This window comes from Phaenicophaeus curvirostris, chromosome 7 (assembly GCF_032191515.1).
Source record: "Phaenicophaeus curvirostris isolate KB17595 chromosome 7, BPBGC_Pcur_1.0, whole genome shotgun sequence".
NCBI lineage: Eukaryota > Metazoa > Chordata > Aves > Cuculiformes > Cuculidae > Phaenicophaeus > Phaenicophaeus curvirostris.
In genome coordinates this window covers 7,406,333-7,429,015 of record NC_091398.1, presented here as the reverse complement: position 1 = coordinate 7,429,015, position 22,683 = coordinate 7,406,333, and the positions used below count along the sequence as shown (strand labels likewise).

Below are 22,683 nucleotides of genomic sequence, written 5' to 3'. Positions count from 1 at the left end.
TTGCTAATCCTGCTGTAAACTACGTTGGGAGTAAACGGATTTCAACTACTGGCTTATTATTCCCACTCAGAAAAGATGTAGACAAACAGTGGTTAACAGTGATTTCAATTAGTTAGTACTCCCACAGTGGCAAATTTAAGGAAAATAAAGTTACACAGATTAGTCATTAGCCTTTCTTTTCCATGTCCTTAGAATCTTCTAACCTGACATTAAGGAGCAAGGGAATTTGCAATAAAATATTAAATGTACTTCATTCTTGATGGAAAATATTTTGAATCTTCTTAAAATCCTGTTCAATTAATACTAGAGGGTTTTAAGTTATTTTGAGGACTAAATTTTGATCATAATTATATAGCATGGTTTTTTAGATTTGAGATTTTTTTTTTTAATTAATTAAGACAGATGGGCAAAATTTGCATGCATGAGAAACAACCAGACATAAATACTTTTAGCAAGTTTTCAAATCCATCTATCTAGGCACATGCAAGCCTCTGTTTGGAAGTGTCATCAAGGATTAGGACAAAGTCTCCCTATAACTTTAGATCCAGTATAAGAAGTATAAACTTTACAGGGTACCTCTTCTTTGCACACATTTATTACTACTTATAGCCAGTGACGAAGATGTCAAAAATCTTGCTGGGAAACATTGACTTGACGTTTTTCACAGGAAACCAGCTTTCTTTGAGAAGAGGTGGATGTGAGTGCTCTTTCCCTGGATATGCAGTCAGGCATGGGAGGTCTAAAGGTGGGAATGTACTTCTCACACTGACATATTTTGGGTGCATGTGGTTTAGTGTTATTGTTTGGATTAAGGGTGCAATTTTGAAGCAAATCTTCTGATCATCCTAATTTATCTACTTGATTCACATCACAGAGCAGCTCTTGAGTGTCCATCTGACTCCTCAGCTCAAACTAAGAGATGTTGTGCCCCAGGAGTGCCACTACTGTGCTTTAAAGTGCACCTTATCTATCTAGGGCTCTTCCCAAGTAACGTCCACCAGAAATGCCTATAGCAGGGATGTCATATGGTCAGCACCAATGCTATGCTCTCCCTGTACAGATCCACTACTATGAGACTATTTGATATTTCACTTTTCATCATTTTCAGGAACTCCTCAAAAGAATTCGAATGAGTAGTCTTTTCCCCTGATCGGGCTAGTGTATATCCCCTCAGTGGTCCAAGCTGCATATGATTAACTTGTTTATGACCAAACCTAGTTGAGCAATTCAAAATCTTCCAGAGCGCGTACTTTAAAGGAGGGTTGTGTGTCTAACAGGCAGAAGAACAGCCTACATTCTGTGCTTGGTGTCCAGACTAAATTGCCTCCAGTGTCTTTAAGTGTAAAGAAAATATGGATATGGCTACTGCTGACATTGCTAACAATTTTCTTCTGATGTGGAAGACTACAGACCATAATGGTAGATTTTTAATTGAAATATTACCAGAAGGCTTTCTATCCTCAATAACATGATTTCCTGGCTATTACGTGTCATTAAATGCTAATACTTCTTCCTCAGCAGCTGCACAGTTCATGATAATCCACATGTTCCCCAAAAATTGCATGTAAGTGCATGGGAAGTGTGGTTCCACGTATATTCCTAGTACTAAATATATCCATTGAGTTGGCAAGGAAGTGAAAGACTGCGCTGGAATGAAATTGTACCTGTTGATAGGTAATTGCCAAAGAAAGGGGAATTGGCATACACCTATTGGATCATGCTGTTCATAGTTATCAACAAATCAGTTCACATAGTTTGAAAGATAGCAGCAACTACAATTAGATTTCTATACATGTGTCACAGCCAAAGCAATACTAAAAGCAATGATCAGAGGAGTTAAAAAGAGCTCTGTGAAAAAGACAGTCACTGGTAAATGTTCTCATTAAGTGGAATTACCACCTACCTTAAAAAAAGAGGCATGATCATTAAGTATCATTAGACTTAAATAAGAATTGGTCTTTAGGACTCCTCCAAATCCTCAAGACAATTTCTGTTGTAATATACACAACAAACCTTTTCTTCCCTCCCCCAAACACAGGCAACTAGCAAGTGAACCAGGGCAACTCGAGAAAGCTTCACTAGTTGGACAAATGAATAAACTCTATGTCTCGCCTGAGTTGTAGCACCATTTCTGGGATTATCTGATGCTTTCCATTAAAAACCGTATTTTCAATTGCTAGCTTCCCAAACTTCAGTCACTTTGGCCACAAATCTGAAGATGGGAGTATGACTCGTGCTATGATTCTTTGTGATTCACCTGAATGCTGGTGAGTAAAAAATGATGGCAGTAACTAGGAGGATCCAGGTAGGGGAAAGAGGGAGAAGAAATGATGCTGAGTGCGAGAACACCTTGCTGCAGCTCAGAGGATGAGGAGGTGCGTGACAGTAAAATATCATGTCTCGAGGAAGGTGAGAACTGGGACAGGGCTCTGGGTAAGGAAAGCAGTCTCATTCACAGGGATTATCCCATGGAGTAGGAGGAGCTGCAGTCCTACAGCATTTTATATGATTGCCATATTCACACCAGAGGCTACTAAACTGCACTGGGACCACTAACCTTAATTCTGGTGTTTGCTAGCTATTGCATGGCTCTTTGCAGTGCTGGTGATCCCGTCATATGCACTTATGATCTTATAGAAATCAACACATTCCACTCCAAGGACCTGGATTGTGTCTGTGTAGTAAGCAGTGGCTGTAAAATAGGATTAAACATGACCTAATTGAGGCCCTGATTTTACCCTGTCTCATACTTAACTGGCGTATCTGTTTTGGCAAACAATGCTGATAAAATAAAGGGTTATTCCTTGAAGCTAAGAATTGGAAGGAATCTTCCGTGACTGCAGTATTCTAATTATTAAATACACTGGATTAGACTGAAAGTACTATCAGACAGTGAAAAGAATTCATCAGTGACTTCTGCTGGAACATCATTAAGATAGAGACATACCATAAAAGTACTTCTTGCTAAGTTAGAGAAGATGCAACATCTATGCTACCTGTAAAATATGTTTAACGAGACTTTTTCAACAAAGTAGGAGGCAAGACAAAACAAGAATCAACAAAAAAATTAGGAGACATTGAATCAAGTAGTGTAAATATTTTTTTAAAATTTAACAAAAACTGAATAGTATGTTTTAAGGATTGTGATATTTTGAACATCTTTTGACTTTATGCAGACTCAAATTTGCCTTTTTTCCCAGCCTAAAAATGTAATAATAGTTTTATAGGAAAAATATGACTTGGGGTTGTCTTGCCAAAACCTGAATGAAGCTTAGCAATAAGTACATCTCTTTATGAATAAATTATAAGATTAATATACTTTTTCATTTTGTAATATCATATTCAGGATATAACAGCACAAACACAATAACCACTGAGATTTAAACAAGTTACTGCTTTAAGAATTACCTAGCAATACATTTTCTCATCAGTAGCTTTGCATAAGTCTCACCAATTCTCAACTGAATTATGGTTTGCTATCAATGTGAATGCATACTTGAAGAAATTCATAGAATCATAGAATAACCAGGTTGGAAGAGACCCAGTGGATCATCGAGTCCAACCATTTCTATCAAACACTAAACCATGTCCCTTAGCACCTCATCCACCCGTGCCTTAAACACCTCCAGGGAAGGTGACTCAACCACCTCCCTGGGCAGCCTCTAACAGTGCCCAAGGACCCTTTCTGTGAAGAATTTTTTTCCTAATGTCCAGCCTGAACCTCCCCTGGCAGAGCTTGAGGCCATTCCCTCTCATCCTGACCCCCGTCACTTGGGAGAAGAGGCCAGCACCCTCCTCTCTACAACCTCCTTTCAGGGAGTTGTAGAGAGCAATGAGGTCTCCCCTCAGCCTCCTCTTCTCCAGGCTAAACAACCCCAGCTCTCTCAGCCGCTCCTCGTAAGACCTGTTCTCCAGCCCCTTCACCAGCCTTGTTGCTCTTCTCTGGACTCATTCCAGAGCCTCAACATCCTTCTTGTGGTGAGGGGCCCAGAACTGAACACAAGATTTGAGGAGTGGTCTCACCAGTGCTGAGTACAGAGGGAGAATAACCTCCCTGGACCTGCTGGTCACACCGTTTCTGATCCAAGCCAAGATGCCATTGGCCTTCTTGGCCACCTGGGCACACTGCTGGCTCATATTCAGTCGGCTGTCAACCAACAGCCCTCTCCTCTCCTCCAGGCAGCTTTCTAGACAGACTTCTCCTAGTCTGTAGCACTGCCCAGGGTTGTTGTGTCCCAAGTGCAGGACCCGGCATTTGGCCTTGTTAAACCTCATGCCATTGGACTCTGCCCAGTGGTCCAGCCTGTTCAGATCCCTTTGGAGCCTCCCTACCCTCCAGCAGGTCGACACTTCCACCCAGCTTAGTGTCATCCGCAAACTTGCTAAGGGTGCACTCAATGCCTTCATCCAGGTCATTGATAAAGACATTGAACAGGGCTGGACCCAGCACTGAGCCCTGGGGAACCCCACTTGTCACTGGCCTCCAGCTGGATTTAACTCCATTTCCCACCACTCTCTGGGCCCGGCCATCCAACCAGTTTTCCACCCAGGAGAGTGTGCGCCTGTCCAGGCCAGAGGCTGACAGTTTCCGAAGCAGAATGCTGTGAGAAACTGTGTCAAAGGCTTTACTGAAGTCCAGGAAGATACATCCACAGCCTTTCCCTCGTCCAGCAGCCGAGTCACTCTGTCATAGAAGGCGATCAGGTTAGTTTGGCAAGACCTGCCTTTTGTGAACCCGTGTTGACTGGGCCTGATCACCCAGTTCTCTTACATGTGCTTCATGATAGCACTCAAGATCACCTGCTCCATGACTTTCCCTGGCACTGAGGTCAGACTGACAGACCTGTAGTTTCCTGGGTCCTCCCTGCGACCCTTCTTGTAGATGGGCACGACGTCAGCCAGCCTCCAGTCCAGTGGGACTTCCCCAGTCTTCCAGGACTGTTGGAAGATGATGGAAAGGGGTTTGGCCAGCACATCTGCCAGTTTAGTGTTTGATAGGGATGGTTGGACTCAGTGATCTGGTGGGTCTCTTCCAACCTGGTTATTCTATGATTCTATGATTCTATGATTCTATGATTCTCCTTCAATACCCTTGGATGAATCCCTTCCGGCCCCATAGACTTGTGGGTGTCTAGTTGGGCTAGCAAGGCTCCGACCACCTCCTCTTGGATCACGGGAGCCTCATTTTGCTCCTCTAGCTCCTGGGTTTGTACACAGACAGAACGACTTTCTTTACAATTAAAGACTGAGGCAAAGAAGGCATTAAGTACCTCAGCCTTTTCCTCATCCCTGTCACTGTTGTTCCTTCTGCGTCCAATAGGGACTGTATGGTCTCCCTAGTCCTCCTTTTATTATTTATAAATTTATAGAAGGATTATAACTTATTTCCCATTGCTCTTTCTCGAAGAGCAAATTAGATGTTCCTGAGACAGGAAAAGATATCAGTTTTCACTCTTCATCATCCATGGTCAATTGGTACAGGAGCACCACTTTCAGCTCCCAGAAGAACACTTAATTTTAAGAGCTTCCTAAAATGCACCATCTAGGTGCAGACTACTGGCTTGTGCAACTATACCCCAGCACAGCTCCAAGATAACTGTATTTTCAGTTGCTTTGTGATACAAAATACATCCAGTAAGAAACAATTGTGTGCCTGGAGAATGGACTAAATTGAGTGTACAAAAGAACACATTAAAATAGATGTTTACTGACTCATGTGTTCAGGAAAACACAGATTTTTTTTTATCTATCATCTTGCCTTTCTTATCTTGAGTGAATTTCTTGACTCTTCTTGAAAATCTGTCCCTATCCCTTCTCAAGTAGTTGTAGAAAACACTGCAGTGTCTCTGTAAAGCATCAAAGCATCTCAAAATTGAATATGGAAGCCTGTTAAATAGATGTATCACCAAGTAATGTTGATTTTTTTTGCTTTCTATGCAAGCAAAAATTTTTAGCATGAAGCTTCCTTTTGTCATTTTTAAAAAAATTAGATAGTAAAAATATCAAACCATATCATACCATATCATACTTCATACGGCACATATCATACTTCATGTTAGATATTATTATTTTCAAAGAATGAACAGTGTCTGGAAAACATCATTTTAAAGAAAACATGCTGTCAGAGTGACATTCAGTCTAACTTTCAAAACCCACAACTGCTTAGAACTGCTTAGATGAAACTTAACTGTACTTCAGCTTAAATCAAAATAGTCTACTTTGAAATATTCCACATATTGTACCATAACCATAAGCTTTTATTAGTTCTTTTTTTCTTTTCCTTTTTGTTGCAATTAATTGGTATCATTTTCTCTCTCTTGTACAATGCAGGTGGGGGTTAAGTCCTCCACTCGCTTACTCCCTTTTCTCTTCTGTGTTTTTTAAGATAAATGTTCTTTCAATGTGAGCATTTTGAATCTTCTTCTAGGGTTACTTATTTTGTGGCCTTTCTCACAGAAAAAAACCCATGCACAATACATATACATATCTAAAAAACCCATGCATAATGCATATACATATCTATACATGCATTATGGTATGTTTTTTACATTAAATTTAGATGGAAGCTCAAGCCAAAATGTCCAGTGGTATTTAGATATGTCCCTCAATTAACATTTCTTTGTGTTGAACATGATAGATGTCTCCGTAACTGTGACAGAAGTGTTCTTCTAAAATATAGAATTATAAATACTGTAAATTGCTTATATATACTAATTTCACATCATTTAAGTGGTAGTTATGTCCTGTAGATTAGCATTTGTTAGTAGCTAATGACTGGCTGGAGCAAGGAAGTTACCTCTTACTCTTTCCTGCTTAATCATTGACTGCCAACAGATGCCCAACACGTTCATTAGGAAATCACTTTGGAAAACAGAGAAAAATTAAATGTTTCACTGCATTTTATTTGCTTTAAAGTTGACAGCTGTAATTGTTAATAGTCTTACATCTCCAGTGACTATCACCTTGTCACCAAAATTGGGAAAAGAAACTCCTTAACACCAGTGTGGTCTTAAGAAGCAAGGCATTATTTTAATTTGGTACTGGATAGGTGGGGGAATTGATCCATCTAGCGTGTGTGCTGATGGTTGTGAGTAGCAGTTACTTATACACTGAATTTATACATATGTATTATATTTCTCACAAAAATCATGCTTATTAATCTCATTTCCCAATACAATTATAATAGGTGTCCTCTCCCTCACATATGCTCCTTTGAATCTGAGGTCTGCAGAGCCTCCTGCCCTGTTTTGTTGGCATTTGGCTTCCTCTGAGGTTCCCACAGAAGGTTTGAAATAAGGGTTATCTTGACCTCCCATCTTTTTTGGATCCTGAAGTACTGGCCAGATGCTGGTCTTCTGCGGTCCTCAATTCCTTTCCATTGTTCTATTCTTCAAATATCACAGGAGGAGGGGACTTAACTGTTCATTTGTTCCCAACATTAGATTAGATATTAGTACACACACTGCATTCTACACAGCAGCTCATAGAGGTTTGCTCAGGGGTGCAGCAAGCCTGCCCAGCCCTACTCCTCCCATTTTTCATCTTTCTATATTATCTCTTGCCCATCTGTCTTGCCTGCCATCCACTTTCCTCCAACTTGGAAGCCAGTTACAAGTGGTGTCCCCAGGGCTGAGTGCTGGGTCCAGCCCTGTTCAATGTCTTTATCAATGACCTGGATGAAGGCATCGAGTGCACCCTTAGCAAGTTTGCAGATGACACTAAGCTGAGTGGAAGTGTGGATCTGCTGGAGGGTAGGGAGGCTCTGCAAAGGGATCTGAACAGGCTGGACCGCTGGGCTGAGTCAAATAGTATGAGGTTTAACAAGGCCAAATGCCGGGTCCTGCACTTGGGACAAAACAACCCTGTGCAGTGCTACAGACTAGGAGAAGTCTGTCTAGAAAGCTGCCTGGAGGAGAGGGACCTGGGGGTGTTGGTTGACAGCAACTGAACATGAGCCAGCAGTGGCCCAGGTGGCCAAGAAGGCCAATGGCATCTTGGCTTGTATCAGAAACGGCGTGACCAGCAGGTCCAGGGAGGTTCTTCTCCCTCTGCACTTGGCACTGGTGAGACCGCTCCTCGAATCCTGTGTTCATTTCTGGGCCCCTCACCACAAGAAGGATGTTGAGGCTCTGGAGCGAGTCCAGAGAAGAGCTGGTGAAGGGGCTGGAGAACAGGCCTTATGAGGAGCGGCTGAGAGAGCTGGGGTTGTTTAGCCTGGAGAAGAGGAGGCTGAGGGGAGACCTCATTGCTCTCTACAACTACCTGAAAGGAGGTTGTGGAAAGGAGGGTGCTGGCCTCTTCTCCCAAGTGACAGGGGACAGGACAAGAGGGAATGGCCTCAAGCTGCATGAGGGGAGGTTTAGGCTGGACGTCAGAAAACTATCATTCACGGAAAGGGTCATTGGGCACTGGAACAGGCTGCCCAGGGAGGTGGTTGAGTCACCATCCCTGGAGTTATTTAAAAGATGGGTAGACGAGGTGCTGAGGGGCATAGTTTAGTGATTGATAAGAATGGTTGGACTCTATGATCCATTGGGTCTGGCTGCAGAGGATCGATGGGGGTCGGGGCGGGGAAGCTCCGGGGCGGGGAAGCGCCGCCGTTCGCCGCCAGGGGGCGGTGTTGCCTCTGGGACCGCGGCGCCGGCGGCCCTGTGGGGGGACAGAGCGGGCGGGGGCGGTGCGAGCCTCCTACCCCCTTGGTCCCCAGGGAGGGGGTTGAGTCACCTTCCCTGGAGGGGCTGAGGGGCTGAGGGGCATGGTTTAGTGTTTGATAGGAATGGTTGGACTCGGTGATCCGGTGGGTCTCTTCCAACCTGCTGATTCTATGATTCTATGATTCTATGATTTCTCTGGGAGATGAGAACGCCTGGAGTTCAGTTTGTTGTGTCCTGGGCTGCCGTGTCTTCTCTGATCGCCTCTGATCGCCCTCTTTCTCTGTCTCAAACGCAAGGTCAGACGGAGCTGGAGCCAGCTCGAAATTAGCAAGAGACTTGCCTGCTGTGAAGTTCATTGTAACACTAAAATTTGTCCTTGGAAAGTAACAGAACGTCCATAAGATTTCTGGGAGAATTTGTCCACGCGCTTGTGGGAAAGTGACCTTCCTGTACCTGCAGGGGCTACAAGGGAGCTGAGGAGGGACTGTTTACAGAGGCTTGTGGTGATAGGACGAGGGGCAATGGGTATAAACTGGAGAGGGGCAGATTTAGACTGGACATAAGGAAGAATGAGAATGATGAGGCACCGGCTCAGGTTGCCCAGGGAAGCTGTGGCTGCCCCCTCTCTGGAGGTGTGCAAGGCCAGGTTGGATGGGCCTTGGGCAGCCTGGTCCGTGGGAGGTGTCCCTGCCCAGGGCAGGGGGTGAAACCGGATCGGCTTTAAGGTCTCTTCCAACCCAAACTATTCCGCGATTCTGTGAAATCCGTCCTGCCCCAGGCCCGGTGTGGCCGCGCACGATCGCTGGGGCCCGATAAAGAACTCTCCCTGTCTCAAACTCCAAAACTCGCCTCGGAGAGTTCCCCGGGCAGCGTTTCGGGTGCGGGCTGCCCGGCTCCCCGCCCTCCCGGCCGCTGCCCGCCCCCCCGGGCCCATTGGCCGCCGCGGGGACCCCTCTCCGCCGATTGGCCGCGGTCCCCGCCTGTCAGCGCCGCCCGTCAGAGCTCGTGCGGCCGCCGCGCCGCCTCCTGCTGCCGGACCGACCCCTGCCCGGCTTCTCCGGCTCCTCCTCGCCGCCCGGCAGGACCCGCAGCCCCGCTCCTCCTCGCCCGGCGCTCGGACCCGCAGCCCCGGCTTCTCCCGCTGCTCGGACCTCTGCCCGGCTTCTCCCGCTCCCCGCGGCGCCCGGACCCGCAGCCCCGCTCCCCACCCCCGCGCTGCTCAGCCCCGCTCCGCGCTCTCTCGTCTCGGCGGGACCGGCCATGGCCCCCGGGGGCTGCGCGGTGCTTCCCTCCGCGCGGTGAGCGCGGCGCCGCGGGGCGATGGCGGAGGCTGCGGGACGCGCCGCTCCCCGCGCCGAGGACGAGCCCGAGCCGGCGGGCCGGGGCCGGGAGCGCCGCAGCGGCGTCGCCGCCGTCGGGGCCGCCGAGCGCTTCCCCGGGGCGGCCCCCGAGCCCGAGGGCTGCTTGCTGGAAGCGGCCCGCGCCGCCCCGCGCAGGAGCAGCATCATCAAGGTACGCGCGGGGGATGCCCGGGGTCCAGCTATCCCCGTGGGAATTCGGCGGCGGGGCAGCTTCCCCGGGAGCCCGAAAGTTTTTTTCTTCCTTTCTCTGTATGTCTCCCTTCTTATTTAACATTTACGAAGCACCCGGAGGCGGGCTAAAGCGGTGGTTTTCTTTGCTCTCGAGTATGCGGTGTCACAAGGGAACAGAAGGCGTGTTTGGAAACGAGTCGCTCCGAAGCGGCACCGGGTGTTTCACACCCTTGATGTGAAACTAACGGGTCGAGCGTGAGCCTAAAAGCCTCCGTCTTTGTTGTAATCTGGTGAGAAAAATGGCTTTGTGATTGTGTCTGGCTGTCCGTCCCTCCCCCGCGGGGCGATTTCTAAGAATAAACGATGCGGTTTTGCGTTAATTGGCATCTCCTGGCAGGTAGGCTAATCGCTGCTTTCTGGGAGAGGATGAATGAACTCTCCTGGGCGAACTCACTCGAGCATCTGCTCACGCGTGAGCCTCGTGTAGCGATTTGCGCTTGGAAGGCAGCGGGAGGTGAGACTCGATTCCTGGGGGTGTGAGAAGGCGCTGGGCTCGGCTCTAGCTTAAGGCAAGAAGCCAAGAACACATGCTCCGTGCTTAGTGTATCTATTCAAAGGAGGAATTTATAAAATACGTCTTCTCTTTTTTCTTTTAAACCTTTAACATTCAGAGATGAGGTACTCAAGTGAACCTTGAGGATGTTTTGAAAGTTCCACCTTGAAATATTAACCCACTAAATCCAATGAAGCGTTTGAAGTGTGACTTTAACCTTCTGAAGGCACCCACTGAATGTGATGGGAATGCTTCCAATCTGAAGTTACATAAATGCTTTACTAAATCAGGACTGATGCTCTGTGAGCATTCCGATATGGAAATGGTATTTTCTCTTGGACTTGCGTGAAGGCTTCGAAAATTGAAAATACGCTATCTTGGATATAAATTAAAGAACCTGCTGTTTCTGCAGACTACACTGGTTGTGTGTGGTGTACGAGGTGCTGAGGGGCGTGGTTTAGTGTTTGATAGGAGTGGCTGGACTTGATAATCTGGTGGGTCTCTTCCAACCTCGTTATTCTATGATTCTATGATATGTTTTCATGTTACAAATGGTAAGCAGGTTTTAATGACCGGGTAGCGTTTTCACTACAGGTTGTATGAACATGTTTAGCAATGTTACTAACAGTGGTAAGAATTTGTCCTCCAGCTGGAGCAAGTATCTCGAGGTAGATCCTGGGATGGAGTTTATCAGCAGAGGGATTTCTGATGGTGATAAGAAAGTGTTAGTGGTGTTATCCAAGGAAATGGAAATATGGGGTAAACTTGGTTCCCTGTACTTAGAAGTGGTGCGTTCAAACTGGAGCACATGCAAAGAAGGGTTAAGTAGGATGGGCTGACAAAGTTTGAATGAATACTATATGAGGGGAAAATTTGATTTCTAGGACAGCATTGCCTTTAGAACAAAGGATGCCTACACATAGATCAGTCTGGAAACTAATAAATTATTCCAGTCACTGGAAGGATCCAGAATGGTCTTATATGGAACAAAAAGTATAGTAATTCGTCTTAAATTTAGTTGTTAAGATGATGAATTAAATTAGATCACATAGTTGTGTCTGACAGTGGGTATGTGAGCTTGGGGATTTGCAGGCTGTGCATACACTGTTGGAACCCCATGCAGTATTACATTTATTTTCCCAGGAGGTTGTCTCAGTGCTGTATAAAAATGTTTTGAATCAGTTTCCCTTTGGCATTGTACTAGCAAATGTGAAATATTTATAACTGGGGATAGGAGTTAAATAATTTGCTTGTCTGCATCTTTTGGGAAGTTCTGATGTCCTAGGAAATGTTTATTAGGTGTGGAATGCAAATTTTAAATGGAGTTGAGATAAGACCTCCCATCTTACTTCACCTTTTTAGTTTGAGTTTTTGGGGTTTTTTTTCAGGACTTCAGTGTGCTGGAGTTCTGTTTAAGCATTGTACATCTTGCAGGCGAATGAGTTTTACGATGTTTTTGTTGTATTTCTTTTACTCTGGATTTATATGAATGTATAGACTTTATTTATAGTGAGAAAAGTATTTGATTGCTTTAAGTTGATCTTACCAGCTGAAAAAGGGGGTTTAAGAAAGCCAGGGAAATTGTACAGTAAGGGAAGACTTATTCTGTGAATGCTCTTGCACTGTTTTCCCGTTTCTCTCCTGATTATTTAAAGACTTTAAGTGTGAATAGTCCTGTTGAATTAAGCAAACTGTTGAAATTCTATAGATTTAGATGATCAAAGTATACTTTTAACAGGGTTTTTTTTCATAGTTGTCTTTTCGAACTCTAAGTTTCAAGGTTAGCATCTGAGAGCGCAATTCCTGTGGAAGTCAAACTTGCTTGTATTGGAGTGTTTCGATATGTGCAGTATAACTATGAAGTATAATGGACTGAATGGGGACTTGCTTTAAAGGCCTTTCTTGCAGCAAATTACATTTGGCATATACTGCAAGTAAAATATAAACCCTTCTAGATAATCTTCAGTGCATTCATATGCTCTGTAGTTGGCCTCAAACAAGAGAACACATTTATACAAAAAGAACAAAATATAGCTGGAATATTTTTATTCCTGTTTTCTTTGTTAATGTTTGCAGCTTTGTTGACTCAGGTAAATTTTGAAATGGGATTAGTGAGAAAGAGTTCTAACTGCTTTTGTGCTTAGAAAATTTCTCTAACACGTGTGCATTAGTTGCTTTTTCTAGGTTTGTTAGGAAGGGTCTCACTACACAATGAGTATAAGAAAGGATTTTTGCTATGAGGAGCCTGAAGTCATCAGAGTAAAATGGTTGTAAGACAAAATTAGAGGAAGGGCAAGAGAGCACTGAACTTGGCCCAGTTTTAGAGAAGCCTGAAGATGGACCATACATTGGCTGAATTATTTGCCAAGTGTTTTAATTGTGGTTTGGTTTTTTTTTCTTGTAAGTAATCCAGGGCCAATTGTTTGCAAGCAAAAAGTTAATTTAAACCACTTTTAGGTCAGGAGAGGGAAGACAGTGCTCAGAGAACTGCGTTTTTTCTTTCTTTACATGTAAGGTTTTGCCAGCTTTCCTGTGTGGGGCTCGAAGCAGAATTGGCTGACGCTGTTTTCCTTCTGGCATGTTCCTTCTGACCTTGTCACCTACAAGCGTTTTGGTAAAAAGATAGGGAGGCTGTGTCATTTGTTACCTAATGCCTGCTGAAATATTTTAGTTTCTACCGGAACATGTCCCTGTCAGTTCTTACCAGATTTCTCTCTCTCTTTTGTTTTTGTTTTTGGTTCTTTTTTTGTTTGCAGGCAGTACAAACTTTTGGAACCACGTGTTTGTTTTCTTTTCTTCTTGTATCTCTGCCTCAAGATACTGTAGCAGATAAGGCAGCCCTGTATTGTGTTAGCAATAGCAGCAGTAGTGGGCTGTGCCCGTGAAGTGAACTTGAAGTACGGATTGCAGAGTCAGATTTTAACTTCAGTCACAGACCTTGTACTGAAATTGTTCCAAACACTGTTTGCTCCTGTTTCATGCACAGCCAGTTGAGTTGTCCTTGCTTGCCATGTACTTCTAGTCTAAGAACTACAAGGCTTAGGGTTTTGCAATCGGATTCATTCCTGGAAGTGTATCAAGATGGCCAGCTGTCTTGTTTCAAGAAGTTGTATTTATCCTAGTGACGTTTTTAGCTTTAAAACTACAACAGAAAAGAATGAGACTTACATTTCTTTCAGCTTGTGCTCTGAAGTCTGGTGGCAGAATTTGTGTTTTAAATACATGTTACATCTGTCTGTGTAGCGTGACTAAGACTTCATCAGGAGACAGCAGAGCTTTTCAGGACTGTAATGATTCTCCATTAACTCTTAGTTAGCTTTTTGCTGTGTAAGATTATGTTTAGATACTTGCTACTTAACAGAACTATGACTATGTAAGATTCATTGAAGTTGATTAGTTAGTTGATAGCCCAGTGGTGATATTGACACAATATCATCACTGCATTCTTTGGCATATTCCTAAGTACCCTATAAAAAGAGGAAAATATTTAGGAACAGATTACGTTAAAGAATACAGTAGAGCCTAAAATGCTGTAGGGAAGGGCAAGAATGATACGCCTTGCCAAGGCAAGACTGCCACAAAATGAGAAATTCATCACGTTGGTCTGGAAAAAGGTAACTGGTGGGTGATGCTTTAATGTATGTGAATTCCCAAACACCGGAGACAGGAACAAGGAGCTTATATCCATGTTCTTTGCAGAATATGAAGCAGGGGAAACTCATTGATAGTTATATAGCAGCAGGTTTAAAAGAAATGCCAAATATTTTCTGATGCAACGTATGATGAAATCATGCATTTAACAGCCACAGAAAGCTGTGTCAGTCAGAAATGTAAATGGGTTCAAACGGATTCAAAATGACAGATTGATAGAGGAGAGCTTCGCAATGTGGCAAAAGCATCTGGCTTAGAAAGTCCCTAAACTACAGGCTGTTGAACACCAGAAAGCTACAGCTGAGGATTGGTCACTTGTACTTTCCTGATGCTTATGTGTTTCCCCAAGCATGTATTCCTGTAGCTGGGATACCAGCCTAGACTGACGTTTCTCTAAGCCAGTAACGGAAATGCACTGTGAAGAGGCACAGAAGACAATTTTCCATTTTTGTTAATGTAAAAACTTCTTAGGAATGAAAAGAATCTTCTTTGTTATTTAGTTGTTTAGAATTAATTTTTTTTTTGCCAGCTTCATGGAAAAGAAGCATTTTGGAGATTTATTTTTTTGGGTTGCTGTGGCGCAGCTGTCTGTAGTTGTTTGAATGTTTTCATAACACTGCACCTGTATTCCATACACCACTTATTTTCATAAGCATCTACTTAAGACAGGTTTGAACAGAACCTGTACTGGTTGTAGACCTGCTTTTGTCAAATTACATTATATCCAGTAGTTAATATCACTGAAGATGGACAGATTTGCTGTGGAACTGTTGCATTTATCACTGGGATCCTTTCTCATGGAGGACAATACGCATTTCAGAATGGGCTTTAACCTCCACCAATAAAAACTTTACCCCCTTCCCCCTCAATGGAAACTAAAACAACATTGGCAAGTCTGGTAAGGCTGTGCCTAAGATGATAGCACTGTAAGGAGAAGGATTTAGGTATTGTGGCTTTTTTTAATGTCAAGCTATCAATAATTATCTGTAGTAATGCAGGCCACAACCCACTGAAGACCTAAGTGTATAAAATGGGATTATGGGTGCAGGATTTGGGCATATGGGTCCTATGAAGCTGTCCTGAATGCTAACGTACCTTCTAATGTCTTCAGGGATCTAAGTGTTGCCAGAAAAGTTTCTTGGAGAGATTTTTCTCTTGTTTGGGCCCTGAGTCACTTACATAAAAATGCTCAGCTGTAAGTGTGCATTGTGCCCAAGTCAATCTATGAATAACAGATGAATGTTTCTTTCTATTAAATTTCTTGGCATATTTCATGTTTGATTTAGACTTTGTAGTTCTGATGGATTTGCCACAAAGTACAATAATTCTGATTTCCAGCCATCTCTGCACTCAAGAAAAAAAAAAATCTTTGAAGTTAACTTCTGCTCAAGGAGATCTTGGGGCCTGGTTAAAAGTTTCTTTAAAAAAAATCAATGGGAACCTTTCCACAGACTTGTGTAAACTTCATTTGATACTTCCAGAAAAAACCCAAACTCGAACAACCCACATCCAGGGCAAACTGCTTCTTTATAGCAGATTTGTCTGTTATGCTGCCTGTTAACTCTGGAGTAGATTTTTTGTCAGTCAATTCACAATGTAACACGTGACTGGTGATCTCATTAAACACTTGGGTAGAAATGGGTAATAGCATTGTGTTTGTGGTATTTTTCCATACAGGATTGTAATTGTCAAGACTATTTAAATGTCTTCCACTGAAATTACCTAATGGTAATTCTTCAAACTGGTAGGGCGATATCCTTTCTGTAGAATAAATACCAGGAAGTCCAGTGTTCTGAAAACACAAGTTCTGTCAGGTCTTGTCAGGCAGTCATTTGATAGATTTTCTAGGTAAGAGGTAGGAGCTTTTATGGTCAGGAATAAGAGAAAAAGTTGGTGATGCTGATTGATTTGTTTTTCAAGTATGTTGGCTACACAAAGGCAATTATGCAGAAGCACACAAATGATGATTAAAAATAATGTTCTGTTGGAGTAACAGTGCTGGTGGGTAGAGCAGCAGTGGAGCGATGCTCTCTACTGTTTTCCAAATAGATTAAGCAGCTGTTAATGAAAGTAAGTTTTCATATCTGTGTAGAGATGCAAATCCCACTTTTTATGATATTATTTTATTCGTATTGTAGTTCCACTGAGATCAACTCCCATCTGTAACAAAAATGTTTCATTTGAGTTAATGGTATATTTGTTTTTCTGTCCTTCCCTACAGTAGATGTGGAAATGCAGGCGCTTACTGTAGAACCCATAATACATCCTCAGTGGCGGAACATTTAGCAATCATGCTCGTAAACCTAATCAACGTATTTTTTTTCTTTCCAGTATGCACCTGGAAAGTATGATTTTTGGTAATACGTTGGTGGTTTTTCTAAGGAATGGAAAATGGTGACTAATATGGCTTTTTATTCATGTATTCTAGCTTACTTTTTTCTTTTAGCCAATGTGACGTGAGGGTTTTGGCTTGTGTGACAGTTTAGGAACTACTCAGCTTTGATTAAAAGAAAATAAGTTCTGCAAAAGACTAAATGCCTGTACCAAATACTAAAAGATTCTGAAGACTGATGTCTTTGTATGTACTGGTGTAGAAGTGTATTTACTGTCAAAGCCTTGTTCTTAAATCTTTCTGTATCATAAACATTTTTGGTTTTGAAGCCTACTGATGTAGAATACTGTCTTCTGAGGGAATCTTATGTCAGGAATTCGCAGCTTCAGTGATTATTGAGACTCTTCCTGAGACATATTCAAATTACTGAGATTATTGTGATGACTTAATTTAGTTCATTGCTAACATGTGTATTGTTAAGTTGAAAGTCTCCAACCATTAAGACTGTGCAGACCCTAATTTGAATAATTAACTGGAATCAAACTGAGATAAAATATTCCTCTTCCAAAGCCAACAAAATTAGCCTTGGGATTATTTTGGGCAGCATGCATCGGGTAAACTTAATGTAACATGCCAATTTAAAGGTGCATCAAAGTCACCAAAGCGCTGAAGAAAGAATTCACTGTATTCATGCTGATTACTGATAGATCTTATCCCTCCTGGTTACCTCTGTCATGCTGCTTTGGTGCTTCTTCAGGGGACAAAAGGAGCACACCTTTGCTACCCAGTACCTTGTTCAGAAATCCATATAAAGTGGAAAGTAGTTTAATAACTGCGAAATTGTCATGTATTGATTTGCATGGGTGTGTATGACTACAGAAGAAGCAGAGTAGTGGATAATTAGTACTCCAAAATCGTCATTCTTTGCTGGAAGTGGGTTGTGGTAACGTGACTACAACTTCTCAATGGGCAGTAAGAATCTGTTTCATATCTGCTTAGCATGAAGCTGGCTACCTAATTATATACCTTTCAAATAAGTCTAGAATCAGATGAAGTATAGTGTTCATGGTTCATTATTTTACAGATGCAAAGTCTGTCAAATTGTGTTGAGCAATGATCCTCCCACTGTAATTTGGATCTAAGTTCCTGCATTGTATTATAGGTAGGTAGAGCATGTTTTTAATTCATTAGACAGTTTTGATGGATTGCTAATCTGTTTTGATTGTTAGATACAAAAAGGTTTTATCGTCTTTAGCTCTTTCATATAGTTTTTGGGAAAAAAAAACAACAAAAAAGGAGTCGCTTAAATAAAATGCAGGGTGCATTTGTTGATTGAGAGAGGTTTGTTGCTTAGGTAAACATGGTCATATCCATCTTGCTTTTGTGTATGCTGGTGCACCTTTCTCTGTTTTGTGTTGATGCATCTTCTAGAAAGTGTAGCTGTTTTTTCAGAAACAAACTAGATACAAAAGAACAACCAAAGAAAAACTTCTGTGGGGTTATTGATGAAAAAGACCCTAGGAATTTAACAACTTTTATTACATTGGATTCTACTGCAAAGTCAATATATTTTGTGGAGTATGTGTATTGTAGTGACTGCTTGGGAATGTTAGCTACGTCGTGTTTGCAAGAAAAAGGTAGGAAGTAAATGGTAATAAGTATAATGCCCCTATCAGGAATCGGATGCTAGTGTTCAAGTAGCTGGGAAAGCCATGGGGCAGAGCAGGGTAAGAGCACAGCTAGAAGCTCAAGTAAAATTCAGAAAATTGGATTATATGCAATCCAAATGCTGCTGGGAGGTGAGACTGTCATGGGGAGCAGACAAGGCTGGGATAAAACTGGGAGCCTGGCTGGGAGGTTGGGCAGTGGAATTGGGAATCGGCCAAAGATACTCAAGCAGGATAGGGATGAGGTGAAGGGTAGTGACTAGGACTGAAGCAAGAGCTTGGAGTACAGCCGTGGGGATCCCTTTTGCACACCCAGCGCTGAGCTTGCCCCCAGAAAAAGTCATGCAGGGCATGAAAATATGTTTGTCTGAGCTGAATTGCTCTGGGATAGCAATCTCTTGGGCGTGTACAGAACTAGAGGTGTATAGGTATGTAAAAGAAGTGGTGGCTGAATGATGTGAAGTTTGGGGGAGGCTACACATGTGGCGGCTCTGGTGGAGGGAACAAGAGGGGCATGAGCAAAGGCTGCCTTGATCCTGCTCTTGCCAGCTCGGTGGTTGAATCTAATTCCTCTCTTCCTGACTGAGTCTCTCCTTCCATTCTGGGACAACTCCAAAGCTATTTGGGCATTTCCTGTTAAGATTTCCACCCACCCACCCACCCCCCGCCGCCATGGCATTTGGGCAAGTTTTACCACTGTAATTGAAATCACAGTGGTTTATTCTTGATGGGTTCTGTCAGTTTTAGCCTACTGTTGCATAGAAAGATAAAAAACATTGTTTTTCTTAACATAGGAATTTATCTTAAGACACTCGCAAAATACAGTATAGGCAACTGTCATTGTAAGTGTAGAGGAGTTCTGGATTCTTGCATTAAATCTTTTTATAAGCTCTATTTTTGCTTGGAAGAGCCATGCAATTTGATTTTTTTTTCCCTTTTAATTTAATTTTTTAACAGTTTTCATAAATATCTGATTGGAAGTTGCAATTTGCTCAGCTAAAGTGACTGTTCATCTCTTCAAGCCAGAGCTATCAGGAGAGAGCGCTGTGAATGAATTGTAAGATCTGTTTTCTTTTTCCAAATGTGATTATGTAGGAGTTTATTAAATAAATTAAACAAATGTAATAGTTTAATAAAAGAATTATGTTCCATTGGTGTATGACACCTCCAGGCTACCTGATATAAATACTGTAATAAAAAATTCTGTGAGCACTGGCTGAAAAATAGGTGTTGGAATTCTTTAAATGTTTGAAAAAAGACCACCTACAAATGCTTTTTGTTCTGTGTTAGATGGAGCCTAGTCCCAGAGACTGCCTGAAGGCTGTGCAGCCTCGAGCAGGAACGCTGTGTGGGAGATGTGCTGGGGCCAGCTTCACTCTGTGGGTAACACCCCAGTCCTGGTGCTGAGGCAAATACAGATTTGTTCTGGGAAGTATGTATGGATTTATCCTGTAGGAAGTCTCCTCTTCTAGTGTTATAAAAAATTGGTTGTACTTGTGTGTGATTTGGAAATGCAAGTCATAGTATATATAGCTTGTGAATTTCTTTCTCGGAGTGTTATGATTCGCAGTGGCAGTTGTTCCCTGAAGCAATGCAGATTTTGAGTATAAACATAGTTTCTGCAGTCCCTGAAATCAGTGGCAATTTTCCCATTGCCATCAATGGAGGAAGGATTGGGCTGAACACAAATACCCAATCACTAAACCCTGTTGTTTTACTTCAAAATTTTCTTTTTCTGGGTCTTATAGACAAAATGTTGTTAATTTTGTTATGATGATCCTACTTTGAGCTAGGTGAGGTTTGTTTGACAGAACTGTATTGCTTTAAACGTGAACATTACTCTTGTCGAATGAATTTTAGGGGATTGTTTCCAGATAACAGTTGCTGTTATTAGAAACACAAAGAGTAAGTTGCTATTGGAGCTGAGGAAAGAAAAATAGAGATGACTTAATAAACAAATGCATTTGCTGTGAGTTATTTGCTTGGCAGCTCTGCTGCGGGGTCTGTGTGCTGAATGCATATTAACAATTCTGTTCATATTCAATACTTTGTTTGCTACATCTTTGTGGAGGACAGAGGGGAGGCACCTTCATACACAGTGGTGAGATACATGAGTCTGATGGACAGGAATAGTGCTTAGAAGTGATTCATTTTAAGGGACTGATCCAAATGTCATTGAGATCAAATTGGAGCCTGTTCATAGACTTCAGAACATTCTCCTGGTACCCTTGGTCACCTCAACAGAGTTCCCTGCAGCAGACCTCTTGACTTCGAAGACTAGCATTTTTTTTTAACCATTATATTTGCTTAAGTTATGTTCTATTCTTATCCTGAGCATCGATTAGGTAGATCAGTCCAAAGACTGTGGTGTCTTTCTGCAGAAGAAGCTGAGTTGCAGCCCTGGAGGAGGAGGAGAAGTAGATTTTTTGGCTTGGAAGAGTGAAACGTGACTGTGCTAAGTAGCATGCTTTGCCTAGGCTCAGTAGCCTTCCTGGGAGGGTGTGGATGTAGGGAGTAGGTAAAAGCTTAAGTGATAGGAAAAAAGATTAATTTAACAAAACTGTGAACAATGTCAATATCCTCATTTGCTTTAATATATGTAGGACTGTTAAGTATCTTTCACTGCAATGATGTCTGATACGCTGTAAAATGCGGACAGACAAGCTCGTATGGACAAGCCACTCGTCTTGTGGCTGTTGGAGAGTCAGAGGACTGGCCTTTCCCCAACGAGTTTGTCTTTCTGAGGGCTAATGCCCAGACTTGTGTTTAGGTGTGTGCTGATGCTGGATGGATGGTCCCATTTTGCTGCAGCTTTTCAAAGAATCAAGAATTTTAATTCTATGAAATAAAACCCCTCAGGTTTAAGAGTACACTTGGATCCTGTAGCAGTACCTCGCCTTCCAAATAGGAGAGGACCATTCATTTTTCTAGCTTTTTAAAGAAAGCTGGTTTATAGCTGATGTCTGGCTTCCACATATCCCTCTGCAAAGAGGTAATGGTGTATTTCCTTCAGACCAGCTTTCATCTTCTCCAAAGATACTCAGCTCTCAGCTTAATAAAATGAGCTATATCTTACTGCGAGTGTATTTGGCTTCGCTTTTAGAAATCTGAGGATTTGAAAGGAACAGTGTGGGCACAGTGTTCCATTCACTGGATGAGCGGAGGAAAGATTGGCTTTCTGACATGAAATGGCTGCAGCATTTTCTGTCCTGTTTGAACAGTTGTGAGGCAAAAGACATGACCCTGCTGAGATGAACCATGTATGTGGTATTATGTGGTATAATCCAGAGCTTTTTATTTCTTTTGAAATGCCATTTACTTTGTTTACCTATCTGTACACCTACTCAGGGATCACAGAATGTCTCTTTCTTGTGCTGTGGCATATTGCAGCCAGGAGCGCATATTGCACAGTTCTCCAAATATCATCCAAGGAAAACACTGAAGTGTTTACATGACTGGATATCTGTATGTTCTAGAGAACATAGTTTCACTTGCTGTGTTTACCCATCTACCTATTTATGTATTGCATATACTTTGCATGGTAATAGAGATTCACAGAACATGTTAAATTGACTAGAGTTTTCATTAATTCACAATTTTAGCAGTGGGAAATGGCGATAGTGTTTTCTACTCTTTTTGGTGTACTAAATACAAGTTACAGTGGTAACAGAGGGATTTAAAAAAAATACATAGATAAGTCTCAGTTTTAAACTGACGGTCATCAGGAGTTGGCTACAACTAAAGCTGGTATGAGGTTGTCTGTATACTCATTTGCATTAGTTATTAATTAAAATAAATTTCTGTGTGGACAGAGGCCAAGCACCATTTTCTTCAAAAAAAAAATATTGAATGCAAAAGAGCAAACGTTGCATCCATAGGGTGATGGGTTTGCTGGAAAACTGATGCACTTACCTTCAGCTTGAGCTGGTGGTTTCTGTGATAAGCTGCTCTTTGCATTTTCTCTGAGGAAGAAAAGAGGTGCAGACTGTCTTGTGCTGCTGTGGCAAACTGCAGTACAGAGCATTCCCTCATGCCAACAGAACTGCTCACACAGCAGTGTTGCAGACTTCATTTATTCTTATTTAGGCCTGTTGCATCAAAGGCAGATTTGATCCATACTGTATTTAGGTAGAAAAGACTATTCAGGAGCTTTTGACAAAATCCTTGGGATCAAAAGCGAATGTTGTCTTCATGAGCTGATCATTGGCAGTTGTATATGAGTGGCGTCTTTCAGGACAGGACCAGGGAATGCCCCCTGTGGAAAAAATACCAGTTATTTGCAGTGGAAACTGTA

General features: G+C 42.5%; 1 protein-coding gene across 1 annotated transcript in view; it reads left to right on the top strand.

The window, feature by feature from the left end:
- Positions 1-9,974: 9,974 nt before the first annotated feature.
- The window catches only part of PLCL1 (phospholipase C like 1 (inactive)), a 212,536-nt gene continuing 199,827 nt past the window's right edge, over positions 9,975-22,683 (top strand). The window contains exon 1 of the mRNA XM_069860686.1: positions 9,975-10,166. Within this exon, the coding sequence (XP_069716787.1) occupies positions 9,975-10,166 (192 nt within the window). The remainder of the gene's footprint in view (positions 10,167-22,683) is intronic.